The sequence below is a fragment of the Trematomus bernacchii genome, unplaced genomic scaffold (assembly GCF_902827165.1).
Source record: "Trematomus bernacchii unplaced genomic scaffold, fTreBer1.1, whole genome shotgun sequence".
In the NCBI taxonomy this organism is placed as follows: domain Eukaryota; kingdom Metazoa; phylum Chordata; class Actinopteri; order Perciformes; family Nototheniidae; genus Trematomus; species Trematomus bernacchii.
In genome coordinates this window covers 15,234,424-15,251,813 of record NW_022987720.1, presented here as the reverse complement: position 1 = coordinate 15,251,813, position 17,390 = coordinate 15,234,424, and the positions used below count along the sequence as shown (strand labels likewise).

Below are 17,390 nucleotides of genomic sequence, written 5' to 3'. Positions count from 1 at the left end.
CGTTTGGTTTCAATTTCTACTATCTATGACACAAATAAGTCTTAACACGACGGACACATATTTAAATGTGCTGCTGCTCTTCTTCAACTCAGATGAAACTATTGAACAATAGCTCCCTATACATTTATTTGACAGCTGAAATTACTCTAGTTAGACAAAAACACAACATATATGACCTGCTAACAAAGTATGATGCATAATGATAGTTACCAACGTCACAGACAAGATGGTTTTATTGTAACACTTACTGCTAATTCTTTCAAAATAAACAATTAACGGTCGACCTTAAAGTCATGGGTGTTCACTGCCTCCCAGTGGCCAAAGGCAGCTCTTAATAATTAACGTACGTTAACTCCATTACTGCTCAAACTGAACTATCTACTTAAATGGCTATTTATTCAAACAAAAAATGTAATCAGCTTTTGGAGAGAATGTTTATTTATGTGTATACATATTTGTTTGTTATGTAATTGCCTTTAAATATTAGCTTTTCATATTCATTTGTATTAGGGACAGTTTGTCATAGAAAAGCAGATACAAAAGTCGATGCCAAAGAAGTATTTTTAATCAAAACGTCACATTTTCCACGTGTAAATGAACACTTGAAATTCCTCCCATACAAAACAAATGCATCTTTCTTGAAAAACAGTTTCAAAGCATAGACAGACTAAATGCCAAAGTAAGGCATTTCACTAGAACTCGAATACAAGACACAAAAAAGCTATACATTGTATTAACATGTGTGTGACTTTGAATCGAGACAGAGCACTTAAACAGAGTTAGTTTGGTAGATTAACAAAACGCAAACACAAATGCACGACTTGGCAAAGATCCATCAGGAAATAAAATGAAGCATCAAGCACAAAAGCATGTTAGGAATAGGAACTCATTGAGAGGAAACCTTGCAATAACCAACGTGTCCTAGCTTTGAATTGTTTACTGACAGCTGGCTTCATTACAGCTCTATTGCCTGATCCTATTGACTTACAATAACAACAGTCATGATGACATATGTACAGTAACTGTCTCTGAGCTGTTTCTGTTGATCTTTCTGATCATGACCTAACCAACCTGACAGGATCTCAGTGAACCTTTATTCAAAGTCCACACCTCTCCTCTTGTGCTTGTGTCAGCCTCTGATATGCTCTGCTATCTGCCTTCACAACAGACAAGCTCATCATTGAGCAGTTGCACACATTATTCTATTGATACGTAGATTTCCTGCTTTTAGTTGTCCCACCTGCTCTTTCTACGCTTTGGTGGTTCAGGGACAGCAAAGCTATCATCTCCTCTGTCCCTCCCCTCCCCACTCCCTTTGTCTCCCCCGTCCCTCTCGCTCCTCCGATCTTCTCTTTCCCTCCTGCTTCCATCTCCGTTGCGACTCTCGCTGTGGCGGCTGCTGCTACTGCCGCTACTGCCGCTGCCGCGTTCCCGGTCCCCGTGGCGTTCACGATCTCTGTCTCCGTGGCGATCGCGGTCTCCGTCTCCGTGGCGATCGCGGTCTCCGTCTCCACCACGACGATCCCGGTCTCCATAGCGTTCTTCTCCACTGTATCGGTCACTCCTCTCGCTGTGGGGGTGATGACTGTCGTGGCGTCCTCGGTTCTCCCCATGTCTGTCCCGCTGGGTGTCTCTCTGCGGGGGAGGGGCAGGCGGGGGGAAGTTGTGCTGTGGACTGGGTTGACTGGCCGGCACAGAGCTCAGAGAGCCAGCGCTAGTGAAGCCAGACATGGACATGGCAGCCCCCTGGGACCACTCGGAGCCGTTGGCAGACTCTGTGGGCACAGAGCTCAGGCTGCCGGCGCTGGTCCAGCCTGACGTGCTGTTAGACTTAGTGCTGAGCTTTGGGGGGCCGCTGGACGCAGCAACAAAGTGACTCTTGTACTGAGACTAGAAGAAAAGACATTGAGAGGGAGAGATGAGCTGCCTGCGAGGCAAAACAAGAAGTACCTACTTTAAATCTTGTTGTGACAACACAACATTCAGAGTTGGCTAAACAAGGGTTTCTGTGCTCTCATCTTATGTTGCCGTGTCTGCCATTTTGTGGCCAGATGCTGAATCTTTTGCTTTTTAAAATTCTTTGCCATTGCAGTTTGAACATTTCTACACCTGAATAATAACACAACAGTTTTAGTTGTAATAATTATTACTCTCTCATCCATAACCCAAGTATCTATAAAGTCACACAGTATTTTAGTATAATTTCAAAATGTTTAAATTGAAAGTATGGAAATACTTAATTTCATAGCAATGGAAGTAGAGAAAAAAACAATATAACATTTAAAAACATTTACATTTTCATCAAAAAATGGCAAGAGCAGAGAAAAATAATAAAACTATCAATAATGGTGATATTAAGTTAAAGAAATAATGAAGACATACTAATGAAGAGAGAGCAGCAGAAAGCAGAGTTCTACTGTAAAGTCCCCTGAGACAAATGTAACATTTGTGATATTGGGCTATATAAATAAACTTTGATTGATTCTACCTGGAAGGCTGATTTCATCGCAGTCATGCGGTCTCCCATCGCCCCAGTGGCTGGTTTGCTGTAGCTTTCAAAGCTACTGCTACACAACATGTTGCGTTCCTGCAAAAACAGAGAATTACTCACATCTCCATGAAATTTCTCTAAACACAACCATGCAAATAATATTTAAAGCAGTCAAGAGGATCAACGTTTACAGGTTTCACTTGAAGTTTGATTATATTTGTTTAATCTTATAGTGTTTAGTAATTCCTAGGAATCCGTTACAGATTTAGAGTGGTGCAAAAAGTAACTCACAGAACTTTCAGCCCCAAGGCCTGGTCTCTCTCTGTAACCGAGACCACCTCCGCCAATATTCAGCTTCTTCCCTTTACCACTCTTGAATCGGGACTTCCTAAACCAGGGATTCTGAGGAAGAATGTGAACAAAATAATGTTAAAACATAATCTCCTAAAAACCAATAGACTTACTGTTCTGGATTCTCTGAGTTCTCTATCTCACCTGCATGGCTAAATCCATCAGTTCTTTGGTAACAGCTTGATTAGCTCCCTCCAGATTTCTCACGAGGTCACCAGCAAATGTGGTGTCTTTGTTCGTGAGGAGAGTGTAAGCAACACCTTTCTCTCCAGCACGACCAGTACGACCAATCCTGTGTGTGTGTGTGTCGATGTCTCGAGCCACGTCGTAGTTCACCACGGTGCGAATGGACGGGATGTCCAGACCACGAGCTGGGGAAGAAATTGTCAAAAGATGGTAAATGTAGGCCTGTACCAGATAGCATGAAGCTTCATTCACAATTTGTGTTAGTGTCAGTTCAGGTTTTCTGCACAGTTGCAGACAATGTTTAGGGTACACAGATATTGTACCTGTGTTTGGTTTTAGAATTAGGTGGCTGAGTAGGATTATTTCAAAAATCTAAAATCTAGACTCAATCCTTATTTAAAGCCCTAGTTTGATTTATGAGTTGATATTGGTTTTGTAACTCAATGCACAGAAGACTAAACTGTCACTTCCCAAAGCATTTATATAAAAAAAAAAAGTGACCCTAATGTGTTTTGCTCATATAGAAAGGATCAATGAGGGAAATTAATAGAAAGTAGAAAACCTTTCCCATCTCCATCACCACCTTCTCTTGCACTCACCAGCTACGTCAGTGGCAACCAGGACGGGCAAATTCTGTTTCTTGAAGTCGCTGATGACTTTGTTCCTCTCACTCTGGTCCATGTCTCCGTGCAGGAGGCCCAGGCTGTGGCCCTCCTGGGTCAGGTTAGCAGCCAGTTCGTCACAGTTTGCCTTCTTGGTGACGAAGATAAGGACCGAGCCGGAGGAGGTGAACTCCACCAGCCGCCGGGTCAGCCAGTCCCATTTATCCGCCGCGGTGGGCAACATCTCCACGATCTGAGTGACATCCTCATTTGCCTGGTCAGAGAAGTGAGGGCATTCAAAATAGTGCATAAGCATGTCAAAGTGTGTTTCACTTTATTACCTTTTATTGAACATTTATAAAAAAAAATGTTTTTGTTTTTTTATTTTATATATAAAATATGGCATTTTGCGGCCATAATCAGGACAGAATAATGTTGTATTCGGGCAATTATAGGTCAAGACACTAGGAAATTAGGAGTTTTTTCTCTGAATATTATCCCCATTATGTCTGACATTTTTTCCTCTAGCCTTTAACACTTCCTAACATGTTGTTGTAGTAATCTAACAAAAGGAATAAATCAGCACACAATATGTGTCAATTTTGAGTATCTGCAGTTTCAAAACAATTATTGATGTTTGCAGATAGTGTGATGCTGCATACCTCTCCAATGTCTCCCTGCACCACTCGAATAGGATCTACCAAGATGTCTCTGGCCAGCCTCTCTATCTTCTTTCGGAAAGTAGCGCTAAACAAAAGGGCTGCGAAGGAAATATGAATTATAAATTAGGCCCTGAAGCTTTGCTACCAATGACAATGACACATCGTTCTTTTACTTAAGGAACACCACTTACTCTGTCTGTCTGGACGGACATGGCTAGCAACGGATCTAACCTGATATTCTGAAAGGGAAAAGAGAAATGAGCTACATTGCACATAGCTTTTAAAACATCTTTGATACAATAACGATCAAGCCAACTCACCAAAGCCCATATCAAACATGCGATCTGCCTCATCAAACACCATGTATGACACTCTCTGCAGGGACGTGGCCTTCTTCTTAACGTGGTCAATCAGACGACCCTATGCACACACACATAATCAGTAAATATCTAATTTTGCTGCAGCTGTGGAGCTGTTTTTCCTAGAAGGCAGGTCAAAGACAAATGTAGGTTATCTCTTCTCTTACCGGAGTGCACACGACAATCTCTGCTCCCTCCTGCAGAGCTTTGGCCTGCTCCCACATGCTGCCTCCTCCATAAACCGCCACAGAACGCAGAGAGTAGGCTTTCCCAAAACGCTTGCATTCTGCATGAATCTGGCAAAGTGAAACACAATAGTATTTTTAGATAAGACTAAGCAAATATCTTTTTTAGATTTGACTTGGTTCCTTCCCAATGCTTACCTGCTGACAAAGCTCTCTGGTGGGACACACAATGATGGCGATGGGCCCTTCCCCTGCCTCCAGTTCCTTTTGATCCATGATGTGAACAAGCATGGGCCAGATAAAAGCAGCAGTCTTACCACTGCCAGTTTTTGCAATTCCTATCATGTCTCGTCCAGAAAGAGCTATGGGCAAACCCTAAAAGCCAAATTGAGAATAAAAAAACAAAACAATATTTTTGAATAAAATAGTGAACAAAGAACAAACATTTAATAAATATAATACAATAAACGTGTACTATACTTGGCACTGAATGGGCGTGGGCTGAGTATACTCAGACTTGCGGATTTGGTGCATCAGCTGCTCATCAAAGTTGAAGTGGGCAAAGCTCGTGCAAGGTTTTGGAGGGACAGCACCAGATACCTGAAAGAGACGAAGTGATGAAGAAATGATGATGACAACAACAGTCTGTATGATGAATGCTCATGTTACTTTCACAGCAACTAAGGAAAGAAAAACATGCCTAAAATTGGATTGGGGCCCAGTATAAAATGACTAAATCAGCATTATAACTATATCACATGTGTAGGATTTGAGCTGTATAACAAGTGTAAATGAATCCCATACTTACCCTTAGGTTCAATTTGTGCCTTAAGTCGAACACTTGAGTTGCAGTCAGGCAACTGAGCTCTTCATGCTCATTGTAGAAGTTTTTCTCAAAGGGTGGGTAATCAATCTGTAGACCAAAAGACAAAAGAATCGCAACATAATCACTCATTAGACACAAGTTAAAGACATCAAATGTTGAGCCATGGTTGAGACAGCACTTTTAAACTGTCTGGGCTCAATCAGTACAGGGTTAAGTGTTCAAAATGTATTAGACTGATATGGCATTTTTCTAGCCCAGGGCAATACTTATTGCTAAACCCTTTAGTAGGGTCAACTGTACCTCAGAGTGGTCAATGGGAGGAAGCGGCAGGATAATTTTCTTAGTGGTAGGGGCTATTGGGTTCCCATCACTGTCATAGTCAATGTTTTCATCCTCGTCCTCTAGGGTCAGACCGGCTGTGGGATTCTCTGCCATGTAGCGGAAGTAGGCTTCCTGCAGAGAGCAAAGCTTTTCATGTAAAAAACCGAGCCGGTGTGCTGCTCACCGCAGCGTCCAGGCGCCAGTAGCTGACAAATACCTGAGGTGACATTCAGCTCAACAATAGGACAAATTATTCACAATCTCTTATCATCAATTCACATCACTGAATTTCTGACATAAATCAACAATTAAACATGCTTTCTTCACACTTTTCAAACAATAATATTCTACAGAAGGAAAATAAATGTATCATAATAATCCTAAAGGCAACCTGCATGGTCAGACAGAAGGGAATGCAGATGGCTTTCTAAATTAGAGAGGGCAGATTTAGGTCTGAAGACCTCTCTGATCAACGATGTAGTAGATGAAGAACTTTGGAGGGCTCACTCACTTGCTCATCTTCTTCTTCAATGTCATCACGTATACCCCTGAAATGACAAGCGGAGAAAAAAAAAAACTTCCCTGCGGCTCGTTGATACACCCAAGACAGACCACATCCCACTATGACTAAGTTCAGTGCTTACCTTAAGATATCTTTAAAGCCAGCGAAACATTGCTGGATGTGCCAGGCTTTGTGCCAGTAATTGTAGAAACTTAAAATATAATTTCTGCATAAAGCTTAATTGCTTTTTGTAGTTAAGACAGTGAAACGTACATACAAATTGACACTATAGTAAATATAATATAGTGGCTTATAGTTTCGCTTACAAAATATTAACTCATGTGGGCAACAGCTTTTTTCCTTCTGGTCAAATTTAAATGTAAGCACCTACATAAGGACCTCATAAGTGACTAAACATTTTAAATAACATCGAAGAAAGGTTGAGCCTTACTTTGCTGACTTCTTCTCCTTTTCTTTTTCCTCTAGTTTCCTCATGTCCTTAGCTGCTTGGCTCTGTCGGAGAGGAAACATGTATTTGTTAGAGGAACAGGAGATTAGGCCTTTGGATGCAATATTCTAGTTTTCCTCTGCCAAACTGTATTTCTCTTCTCACCTCAACCTCTGCCATAAAGGCATCCAGTGGGTCATCTTCACTGTCTGAGCCGCCACCTGTCTGCATCTGCAGCCGTGTGGGCGAGTTCTCCGCTGGGATGTACGGCAAATCCACATTGTTGCTGGACTCCTCTTCATCTTCCTCAAAATACCTAGTTGAAAACGACAAAGATGCAGTTTTCTAATTAGTCATTAACACAAACAAGCGGTTGATCTGCAAATAAGTATAATAGTATATAGGTATAAGGACAAGTGCAAAAGTGTACATATGTGTGAATGGGATATATGTAACACTTACGCATTTTCCTCATCAAAATTTGCTCTTTTTGTCCCTATTTTGTAGAAGGATGGGAGCTGCTGGCTTTTCCCATATCCGCTTGATCCTGGGGGTGCAAAATTTGTTTGAGATTTCGGAGGAGGGCTGGGTTCATCTTTTTTCCCGGCAAGGGAAAATCCTCCAAACCCAAACCCTCGCTTCACACCTGGACCACCTTTGTTCCAGTTCATGGCTGAGCTGTGAAACAAAATAATTTAAGATTCACGTTATACACCAAATATTGTTTGGAAAAATTGTGGCATTTATCTTTCTGCCTTGTTCCTTTATTGAATGTTCTCTAAATAAAATGTGACTTGGCAATTTTGTCAACAAGGACATCTTACAGCAGGTGTATTTTGATGGAGGATAAGGGTTTGAGGCCATTCTATCAAAAGATCATTCATTTTCTGACCTCAACCCTTTTGATTTGAACACATATGTTCCTACTTCAATCAAAAGCAAAGAGAGCATATTTATTTGTAAAACTTCATAGGCCATTTATTTTTGATTTTCTATTATTTTAGAGGGAAAACACTTATTTTCCTCTCCTTAAACTTTCGTTTTGTGGCTGCTATCCGTTGAGCAATAGCAGAGTTCTTATTATATGATGAATCTGTAATGTATTACTGTATATGATTTCCTGTTCCAGCTAACGTATTCATTCTGTTACCCAATTAGTCTATAATTATCAATCATTAGTCACTTTTTGCTTATTTAGTTGCTTCTTAAATCAACAAAATCATTTTTTGCATATTTTAGCTTTTATTGACTTTTGTGAAAGTAAATGCAAAAAGAAAATGTAGGTCGTGAATTAGTACGTTTAATAAATGCATAAAGACTAGTTAGACGTAAAAAGGAATGTAGAAAAAGGTATATGCATAAAGATAATTAAATATATTAATATACACAAAGGGGTGTGAATAGTTTGTAATAAAGTAAACAGTTTGTCCATGCTGCGTAGCTATATATCTATGTGGCTGTGCAGGTTAAACATAACACCAATAATGCAATATATGCTTGTATTTCACAAGACACTCATGTCCCTGGAGGCACGCACATTGGCGAGTAAAACAGATCATAATTCAGCTTAACTTTAATATGTGTTTTTAAGAAGAGAACGTTACCAGTTTGAGGAACTGACGTAGCATAAAGCTAATGCTATTTGCTAACAACGGCAGTGAAAAGCATCACAGCAGTAATTAGCTACTCGCAGAGGATGGTCAATTTGATTTACAGGTACCATAACATTGGCAACGATGTATCGAACAGTTCAAATAATAACGTTAGCATTAGCTCAAGGCCGCAAAATGAGGTCGAGATGGGAGTCTGCAAGGCTAGGGTCGAAACACCGTGAACGTGGGGAAGTTAGGATGCTTTTCACAACCCAGGGCAATACACTATAACAACATTGTATGACTGAATGTATCGATAATCTCGTTAGAGTGGCTAACAGGGAACATTTACCTGTTTCTGCTGCCAGTAAAACGTCCAGTATTTTCAGAAGACATTGAGGAATCTTACGTCATCAGTGCGCGCCAAGTTTCTGTCGCCGTCAGTGTGCGACGACGTCGGAGAGCTGCCAAAAACATCCCGCTGGAGAGGATGGCATCTGAATAAGTTATCCTAGCATTTTCTATATTTCGAGCCAAGCATTGCTGTGTTAAACCTTGAATAGGTAAGTGATTACGACGTGAAAAATAATTCAATTTTTGGTTGCTACATTTAGTCACGATATCTGCTATTGCTAACGGTAATCTATAATGCTAGCCTGCGCCCTCGATTAGCGAGCCATTAGCAACAACTGAGGTCTGCAGGTGATTTACCTCATATAGATTGTGTTTTTTGTTGCATGGAGTGTTCGTATTGCCTCGATTAATATAGTTGGAAGTGAGCTTTCCTGTATTTGCATTATAACAACAATTATTCACGCGTGATACAAATTAGCTCTATAAAAAGATACCATCACTTAAAGCCAGCTCTGAGAGATCACCCGACGCCCCAAAATGTGAAGTGCACATATATATTATCTGTAGTGAGTTTTTTAAAACGGTATTTTCTCTCTTAGGAGTCTGACGTCATTTGAAGCAAACACAAATTCTACTTTTGTTTTTAAAGAATATAATGCAGACAGACAGTATGTTTTGCAGTACAGAATCAGTGGTAGCAGGTGTGTCTCTATGTTGAGTTAAAGCTAGAATGGCCCTAGACTGTGGGACAAATGATTGAGTCAAGTTTTCAAACTGCGTATGCTAAAAGTATGACGCCTCATATTTGTATTTAAATATTATCATATTAACAGTAAAACAGGCCCAACCAAAGAGACTGCAGGAATCCTTTCTGTTCCTTTTATATCAGAGTCTGGGTTTAGACTGGGCCTGAGTGTATCTGTGTAGGTTAAGCATTGAATCCAAAAGTAAGTTATTATTACACTTGTATTGTCTGTAATATATGTTTGTAGTATTTGTTTGGTTGTGTTTGTGTTTTGTTCTGTATGAGAGACAGTGGATGCTTTGGGATGCATTAAGAACAGTGTGATGAAGTGAAATCACATGAAATTAAATAATAAGCATGGTACAACACTGTCCCACGCAGGAGGAGATTAAACAGATTAAACACTTTATTTTCACTCGTCTTCACAGGGATTCCTTGGGCGTGGTATCATCAATTCATATGTAACATACTCAAGAGGATCCATGTCTTTTCTTGTAAGTGTTTGCCAATTACCTATTTTAGACAAAGGCCTGTTTAAGGGTTACATGTTATCCTATACACATGATTAAATGTACAGTACTTGTATGTTTCTTATCGATATTTCCATTGAAGCTTAATCTTAATTAAGGAAATCGGACTGAAATGAAACCTCTGACATCTTTTATTGCAAACAGCTAGGCACTTTTGTTATTGTAAAAACATACAATCTTATACGAGTCCTGCAGAAACCACTATTTGACTCTGCACTACTCAAAAATAAGAAAAGTAACAGGATTTTAAAACTCAGCTTTCTACGATTTTTTTCTTTTACAGAATAGTTGAGGAAGTAAGCATAAGTCATCTTCATGTTTCTGTTAAACATTTTCTTACTCTTCCTTGAATTTTTTTTTTCTTCTCTCCATGTCTGTCATTAACCCTCTGTGTCTGTCAGCGTTGGGTAACTGAGAAACTGAGTGTGGAGAGCCTGAGGGATTTGGACTTATTTGGAGGTGAGGTCACAGACATACAGAGATACAACAAACTGGTTCAGCATTTTCAAACCACTGATTACACATCAGGACCGTAATAAGCACAAACATCAACATTCTGCTCTAGTTGAAGCTTTGCTCTAAGTGAGTGAGCACTTTTCATAAAGACTGGGCAGTTTTTCACAAATCCTTCTGACAAACAAACAGAAATGAACATGGTGAAGGTAACTGATGTTCTGTGAGCTTGTTTCTGTGCCATTTTATTTAGTGCTTATTGTGAATGTGTTTATCCTGCGTGTGAATAGGTTGCATATTTGTTTTTGGCTGTCAATTATTTTAATTTGCCATTTCGAATATTTGTTTTTAAGGTTCTAAGGTTTACCACTTCTTGTGGTAATCTGTGTTAAGCCACATTTGTTTAATTGAGAAATAAATCTGAATTTAGTTTGGAACTTCAGATCAAGAACCAGCGCGGTTTGAGGCCCATTGCTAGTTTTAAAGTTTCACTATTTCTGCTGTATTGAAATTCTTATAAACTTGAGCTGTTTTGTAGCTTTGTGTATTTCATACATGGTATAATTAAGCGCAGAATACTTTCGAGAAGCAGTAGGGCATTTTTTTATTTTAATTTTTAATCAGAATATAATGAGACTTCCCCTCTACCTCTGCCCTACTAACTTGTTCGCTTTTTTATTTTTGTTCCTACTGTATGAATGAAGTATTTCTGTCACAATATCAACTATGAGTTTCCTTAAAGTAGTATTATTGTAAGGATGGCCCTGAAAGATACCACGGTTTTGAACTCGGCAGATTGTTACACCTCATCTTCACACATCGTCACACCGCTAGAATGTGCCATATCCTACACACCGTTCCTTTAAGTACCATGTTTCTCCTATAAATAATCAGTTTAAGTTGTGGCACATTGGATTTTTTGAATCAAGGAAAAGGTTCTGAAGGATTATGCTTTATTTCCTTTCAAGCTTTGTCTTTTTTTCCTGGTGGCAGATTATTGCTTAAAGCTGCATTTTTGTTCTAGTGTATCATTTCTGTTTTGGCTGTGCTGTATTCTCAATGGTTTACATAATATCTGGGAAGATCCTGCAGGATTTTTTTTCATTTGTGCTTTGATTTGATTAAAAGATTAGTAGAAGTTATCACTTTACAGTGGTGAATGTTTTTAGTAATTTAAGTGCAGCTTCAGTTTATTCAAATCCCACAATATCAGGAAAACTGTATGTTTTGATAATGATGCGTCACTTGGAGGGTGGTAACCTGAAGGACAAAGTTAGTGTTAAGAAAACCAGCAACGTACGTTTATCAAATTCTGTGGCATGCTGCAAACTCCCGCTGTAAGATGCTGCGCTTCCCAGTTCAAGAGCTTCTCTAAACCGATCCTTCTCTTGTTTTGTATTTGTTCATGTCTTTATGTCATTGATGTGGTTTTTCTACCCCAGAGCAAGCTCAGGGACTCTCTCACAGGAACGTAAGTGTGGTACTCCTGCCATCGTCATCCACCATATGCCCTTTGTGTGTGTGCGTGCATGCATGTGTATTTGCGCGCACAGGTTTTTATGTAGAGGAATCCACAACCCCCCTGAGGCTTTGCACATGAATGTATGCATGAGTGTGTAGTGACAGACGCTGTACATGCTCAATGCTCACAAGGACAGCTCACCTCACTCACCAGCGTTCTGTTGGGGAATAGAAAGAGAATAAGTCTGTCTGTCCTCAGTGTGCTGGTTAATGCTTCACTCTAGGTAACTGCACTGTTTTGGATTTTGGTGTCGTCTCACTGAGAGTCTAATTGTGTGTTGTGTTTTGATACCGCCTGTCTGTGCTGACGGCCTGTTGTAGGGTTGATGGTGAGCCGAGGTTGTCACTCTTTAATGCCACTGTGTTTTCCTACTGACCTCTTCTGTGTTCACGATGGCATTTTTTCAGCAGTAACCCATGTGATTCTCAAACTAAAGATGTTCCCTTCAAACAACGCTGCCAGAACATGTTTGGCTTTGTTTTTATTTCAGGTATAACGTAAGGTCTAGACAGTTTATGTTTGACAAAAGGCACTGTTTTGGCAAGAGTATTGTCTAAACCGTTTAGTTTGACCTGTAAGGATATTTTCTGATTTGTGTGGCTCTGATCTTGATCGCAAAGCCTCCTCTGATCTATAGCATAGGATTGTGCTGAAAGGAAGTGCACTGTTGTTGTTTTTATTGTGTATCTTCTCTCTGGTCACCAAGGAAACAGCTTGCCTTCGTTTGCCTCCACAGTTTGCTACTGCAATCTGTCCATTTCCATCATTTAAATAGTGATACATTTATGGAATACAGGAGTCCTCACTTCTAGGTTTAGCATTAACATGTGTTTGTGATGCACATGTCTAAACATCTTTATATATATATATATATATATATATATATATATATATTTTTTTTTTAAATTAAACACAGGAAGAGATGGGCTCTTTGTGGGCAACACTTTCTGATTCTGAATTTGATATTCTGTTAATCCTGATGTAGTCTTTCTGTTTTTCACTGTGAAACATACACTCAGTTATATATTGAGTGCATCTATGGTGTTGGAATATGTTAGTATTACTAGACCTTCAGTAGACAATTGTATTCGCTCAATCTTTGGGTATTGCTAGGGCTCACGCTAACACACCTTCACACTTGTCTTTTTGTGATCTTTTAACAGTTCTCACACATACACTACCCTTCAAGAGTTTAGAATCAGCTGTCAGTTTTATTTCATTTCTTTTTTTATAATGGCTATTTAAACATAGATAGAAAATTCACATTCTAAATGCAAACAACATATTTTATGAAAGGTTTTGCAAAAGCAACAAATTGCCAGTTAATTCCAGCTTTCTATAAGCATTAGTGTGATCTTAATACTCAATCAGGAACATTTTGCTAATTAAATTCCGCACATTTTGATTTTAAGCTTCCAGTTTATTTAGCCAATGACTGTTGATTTATTTTACCTTTATTAAACTGTTGCTCGGCGGTATCCTTGTCTCTTTCTGCCCTTTCAAATGTCAGTAAAATACGCAAAACAAAAGACAACAATATAGAGTAGACCTCTAAGGCATCTGACTGTGCCGAAACAACCTTTTGTGGCAGAAGATTACAAACTTTTGAACGGTAGTGTAGGAGTGACACTCCGGTAGTAGTCCCTCACTAGCCCTTTATCACAGTCCTGCACTGTAGACGTTGCGTCAAGTGTCACTGTTCATCTTCAGTCGCTCTGTTTCCTCCCTCAGGCCCATGAGGACCGCCAGGAGAGTCTGACCTCCCCCCCACGTCGGGACACCATGGGCAGCTTCCTCCCTGACAGCGGCTCCTACGAGCTCCTCACCGTTATCGGTATGTAAACGCAGGCACACACCTGGACTTGGCTGTTCGAAGTACACAGTTTCATTCATTGTTTTATTAGCAGGAAGCAATCAGAAATATTAGCAGCAGCAGTAATAATAAACAGCCTCTTGTGACTGATAATCTCTAATACTAATTCTCGGGAACATTGTATTCAAAATTAAACTAAAGACATTGTGCAATCCACATTTATTTTATATTGATGATAATAAGTAATAAAAAAAATAAATCTATTGCCCTTTTAATGAATAGTATTAACATTCTTAGATGTTATTCTTTTATTGTAGATTTTGGAAAGTAGATAAAAGATACTGTTGCCAATCTATGCATTTTTCCTAAATGTATTCTCTCTGTGTTTTAGGCCGGGGCTTGGATGACTTGATGACGGTGAACCTGGCTCGATACAGACCCACCGGGGAGCACGTCGCTATCCGACGGATCGACATGGAGTCATGTACTAATGACATGGTCACCTACCTGCAGGTCAGCACTCCATCACTCTGCTGTGACTCAGCTCCCCCGTAGTCCTCGCCTCTCGCCTCAAATCCCCTTTCTTTCATCTCACTGCTGCAGTGGGAACACTTGCATAATCCTTGTGTCTGTGTTTTCATTTACTGTTCTGTCTGTACTGCTCAGCCTCTAATGCCTGATTACATCAGAATCGGCTTTTCCTCGTCCTCCTTTTTATCGACTTGACCTAATAAGACTTTATTTCCTTTTCTTTGCGTCCCAGAGTGAACTACATGTGTCGAAGCTGTTTCACCACACCAGTATTTTACCCTACAAGAGTGTCTTTATAGCTGAGAATGAGCTGTGGGTCATCACTCCTTTCATGGCTTATGGTAAGATGCACATACAAAACCGTAACTGAATTTTAATGCACGTTGTAAAAGTTGTGTTAGTTGATGTTTGCATTTGGTGGTTTTTTAAAGGGTCAGCCAGAGATCTGATCTGCTCACATTTCGCTGACGGTATGACTGAGCTGACCATTGCATACCTTTTGCTGGGAATACTCAGAGCTCTTGAATACATCCACCACATGGGATACGTTCACCGGTAAGATGCACTTCAAGTGTCGAAGAGCTTTTTGATAACTTCACCTAAATTCCAGTTATTTTGTATTCCCGTATATGCTTATGCCAGAAAATAGGTATTTAAAAGCTGCAGTACTTGTTGGCTGTTAGTCAATCCTTGTTATTTCTTTTTTTGTGCTGATTTTTTTTAACCTCTACTTACATTGGGCTTTAATAAATAAACAATATTGACAAACCAGCATGCCAATCTCTTTGTAAACAGAAGTAAATGTGACATTCAGTGTCTTTGGTTCTGTGTAGGAGTGTGAAGGCCAGCCATGTGTTGATCTCGGCAGACGGACAGGTGTGCATGTCAGGACTACGGAGCATCTTTAGTCTGATCCGTCATGGCCAGAGGGCCAGAGTGGTCCACGACTTCCCCCAGTACAGCGTCAAGGTGCTGCCTTGGCTCAGCCCCGAGGTGCTGCAGCAGGTACAGAACTGCTCTCCTCCACACCAGCATTATATAACTCTGTGACAATACTGTCTCTGGTCTACATGTTTGATTATTCTGTTCTGCAGCCAAATAAAAAGAGTAACCTCTCCATGATGCATTTAAACATAATTAAAAGGACATAGAAGTGAAATATGATGAATTTGACATTCTATATGTGAATGTTTTTTCTTAGAACCTGGAGGGCTACGACTTTCGGTCAGACATCTACAGCCTAGGCATTACAGCCTGTGAACTGGCCAACGGACATGTGCCCTTCAAAGACATGCCTGCTACACAGGTAAGATAAGTACCATACATTGAAAGGTTATGATCTGTGAGCTGTTATCGTTATAAATCAAAGGGCATCAACCCAGTTCGTACCCACACAGATGCTGCTGGAGAAGCTCAATGGGACGGTGCCGTGTTTGCTGGACACCACCACTATCCCACCAGAGGAGCTGTCGATGACACCTTCTCGCTCTGGAGCCGACTCCGGGATCTGCGAGGGTCCAGGAGCCGGAAGTGTTCGCCACTCCAATGGAGAGCCCTCCTCCTCGTCAGGAGGACACCCCTACAACCGGACGTTCTCCCCGCACTTCCACGCCTTTGTCGAACTGTGTCTGCAGCGAGACCCGGAGAAGAGGTTGGTCCTTCTCTTTGTTCCTGCTTAAATATTATGTCGGACCTGTTGCGCAGTATGTTCACCTTTCAAAACACATCTTTTCCTTTTCAGACCGTCTGCCACCACTCTCACAGGCCATCCCTTCTTCAAACAGGTGTGTTAAATACCAGGTTCATCCTGACATTACCACCACTAGAAATCCTACTTGTTAGAATGGGTGATCTTGACACTTATCGGGCTATTCTAACATAATAGTTGCTCCATCAACACAAATAATGTCCATAGAAAATGTGTATTTATAGAATTTCTTCAATCTTTTTTACCCCTCTAAGATTAAACGGCGGCCTTCGGAGGCGCTGCCTGAGTTGTTGCGGCCCGTGACGCCCATCACTAACTTCGAGGGCACCCAGCCGCAGGACTCTCACTCTGGACTGGCCAGTCTGGAGTCGGGCCTCAGCCACCTGGAGGTGGACGACTGGGACTTCTGACAGTGGCAGACAAAGCGGGGAGACGCGCATGGGAAACTGATGGAAAACTCTCTGAGCATATTGGACAGGATTTGTTTTTGTAATGGTCACCTTGTAAATAATTTAAATCTTAAAACTAAAAGGGGTTGCTGTTCTCAGACAGAGGTTAAAAGCCAGCAGCTGTCTTGCCTCTTTTTGAAGTCTCTCACATGCTTTTGTTATCTAATTATGCACACTCTTGCACTGCACTGATGGCCTCTATATATTTCACACATAACAACCTATGAAAACAACAGGATTCCTCTGTTCCTCATGCTGCTGCTGAGGTTTGGGAAGAGGATCTTTGGTTGTAGATGTAGCCGAGACCTAAAGATTCTCCAATGGATCGGTGGGAAGCTGCTGCTAAGTATTCAGGGGAGACTCTACCTCTCTGAACATGGCCCATCTGCTCAGTGAGACCACCACCCTCTGTACAGCAGATGGAAGGTTGCAACTTTGTCCCGATGGTCAAATAATTCAACAGCATGTATACACATTTCTTAGCTCTCTGCTTGTGTTACAGTGTAAACTACATCTCATGCTTTACACATTACTTTTGTTGCAGAGGTTAAGCAGTACATCCGTTTAGTTTAATCCTCCAAGCATAGAAGTATGTATTTCCTTGAACTTACTCTGGGTGTTATGTGACTTGTGTCAGAAGTGAATGTTACATTGGTGCTTGTTTTGTCTGCATGTACATTTGAAAATGAGGGGAAAGTGTTGCAAATGTCAATCTTGACTTAACAATAAACTTTGTTCGCTTTAAAGTTTTTAATTTGAT

General features: G+C 40.5%; 2 protein-coding genes across 5 annotated transcripts; one reads left to right on the top strand and one right to left on the bottom strand.

Moving 5' to 3' along the window:
- Nucleotides 1–549: 549 nt before the first annotated feature.
- On the bottom strand, nt 550–8,994 carry ddx42 (DEAD (Asp-Glu-Ala-Asp) box helicase 42). The gene is made up of 18 exons (XM_034143189.1): nt 8,878–8,994; nt 7,396–7,611; nt 7,099–7,249; nt 6,937–6,998; nt 6,495–6,531; nt 5,963–6,115; nt 5,645–5,749; nt 5,317–5,436; nt 5,035–5,211; nt 4,819–4,947; nt 4,613–4,712; nt 4,484–4,531; nt 4,293–4,390; nt 3,628–3,904; nt 2,987–3,213; nt 2,783–2,893; nt 2,489–2,587; nt 550–1,890 (listed from the first exon to the last, which is right to left on the bottom strand). The coding sequence occupies exons 1-18, from the start codon at nt 8,919–8,921 to the stop codon at nt 1,228–1,230; spliced, it is 2,817 nt and encodes a 938-aa protein (XP_033999080.1). The 5' UTR covers nt 8,922–8,994; the 3' UTR covers nt 550–1,227.
- Nucleotides 8,977–17,376, top strand: strada (STE20 related adaptor alpha). Of its 4 annotated transcripts, XM_034143190.1 has the most exons (13): nt 8,977–9,088; nt 10,053–10,118; nt 10,556–10,613; nt 12,050–12,078; nt 13,861–13,963; nt 14,334–14,455; nt 14,706–14,814; nt 14,905–15,028; nt 15,307–15,478; nt 15,675–15,779; nt 15,871–16,124; nt 16,215–16,257; nt 16,436–17,376. In XM_034143190.1, exons 2-13 carry the CDS (start codon nt 10,107–10,109, stop codon nt 16,589–16,591), a joined length of 1,287 nt encoding a protein of 428 aa, XP_033999081.1. In that variant the 5' UTR covers nt 8,977–9,088; nt 10,053–10,106; the 3' UTR covers nt 16,592–17,376. The 4 variants fall into 4 exon arrangements, with proteins under 4 accessions (XP_033999081.1, XP_033999082.1, XP_033999083.1 ...); XM_034143192.1 differs by lacking the exon at nt 12,050–12,078 and having other exon boundaries at nt 8,984–9,088; nt 15,856–16,124; XM_034143191.1 differs by lacking the exons at nt 10,556–10,613; nt 12,050–12,078 and having other exon boundaries at nt 15,856–16,124.
- Nucleotides 17,377–17,390: the final 14 nt, after the last annotated feature.

What these genes read in the sequence shown, in the direction of transcription:
- ddx42 (XM_034143189.1), bottom strand. Translation starts at nt 8,921, where the DNA reads ATGTCTTCTGAAAATACTGGACGTTTTACTGGCAGCAGAAACAG. An exon ending in CTCCCATTGACCACTCTGAG is followed by an intron (nt 5,750 to 5,962) that starts GTACAGTTGACC and finishes TTTGGTCTACAG; the next exon opens with ATTGATTACCCACCCTTTGA. An exon ending in TGATGGATTTAGCCATGCAG is followed by an intron (nt 2,894 to 2,986) that starts GTGAGATAGAGA and finishes ATTCTTCCTCAG; the next exon opens with AATCCCTGGTTTAGGAAGTC.
- strada (XM_034143190.1), top strand. An exon ending in AGGGACTCTCTCACAGGAAC is followed by an intron (nt 12,079 to 13,860) that starts GTAAGTGTGGTA and finishes TTCCTCCCTCAG; the next exon opens with GCCCATGAGGACCGCCAGGA. An exon ending in AAGACATGCCTGCTACACAG is followed by an intron (nt 15,780 to 15,870) that starts GTAAGATAAGTA and finishes GTACCCACACAG; the next exon opens with ATGCTGCTGGAGAAGCTCAA.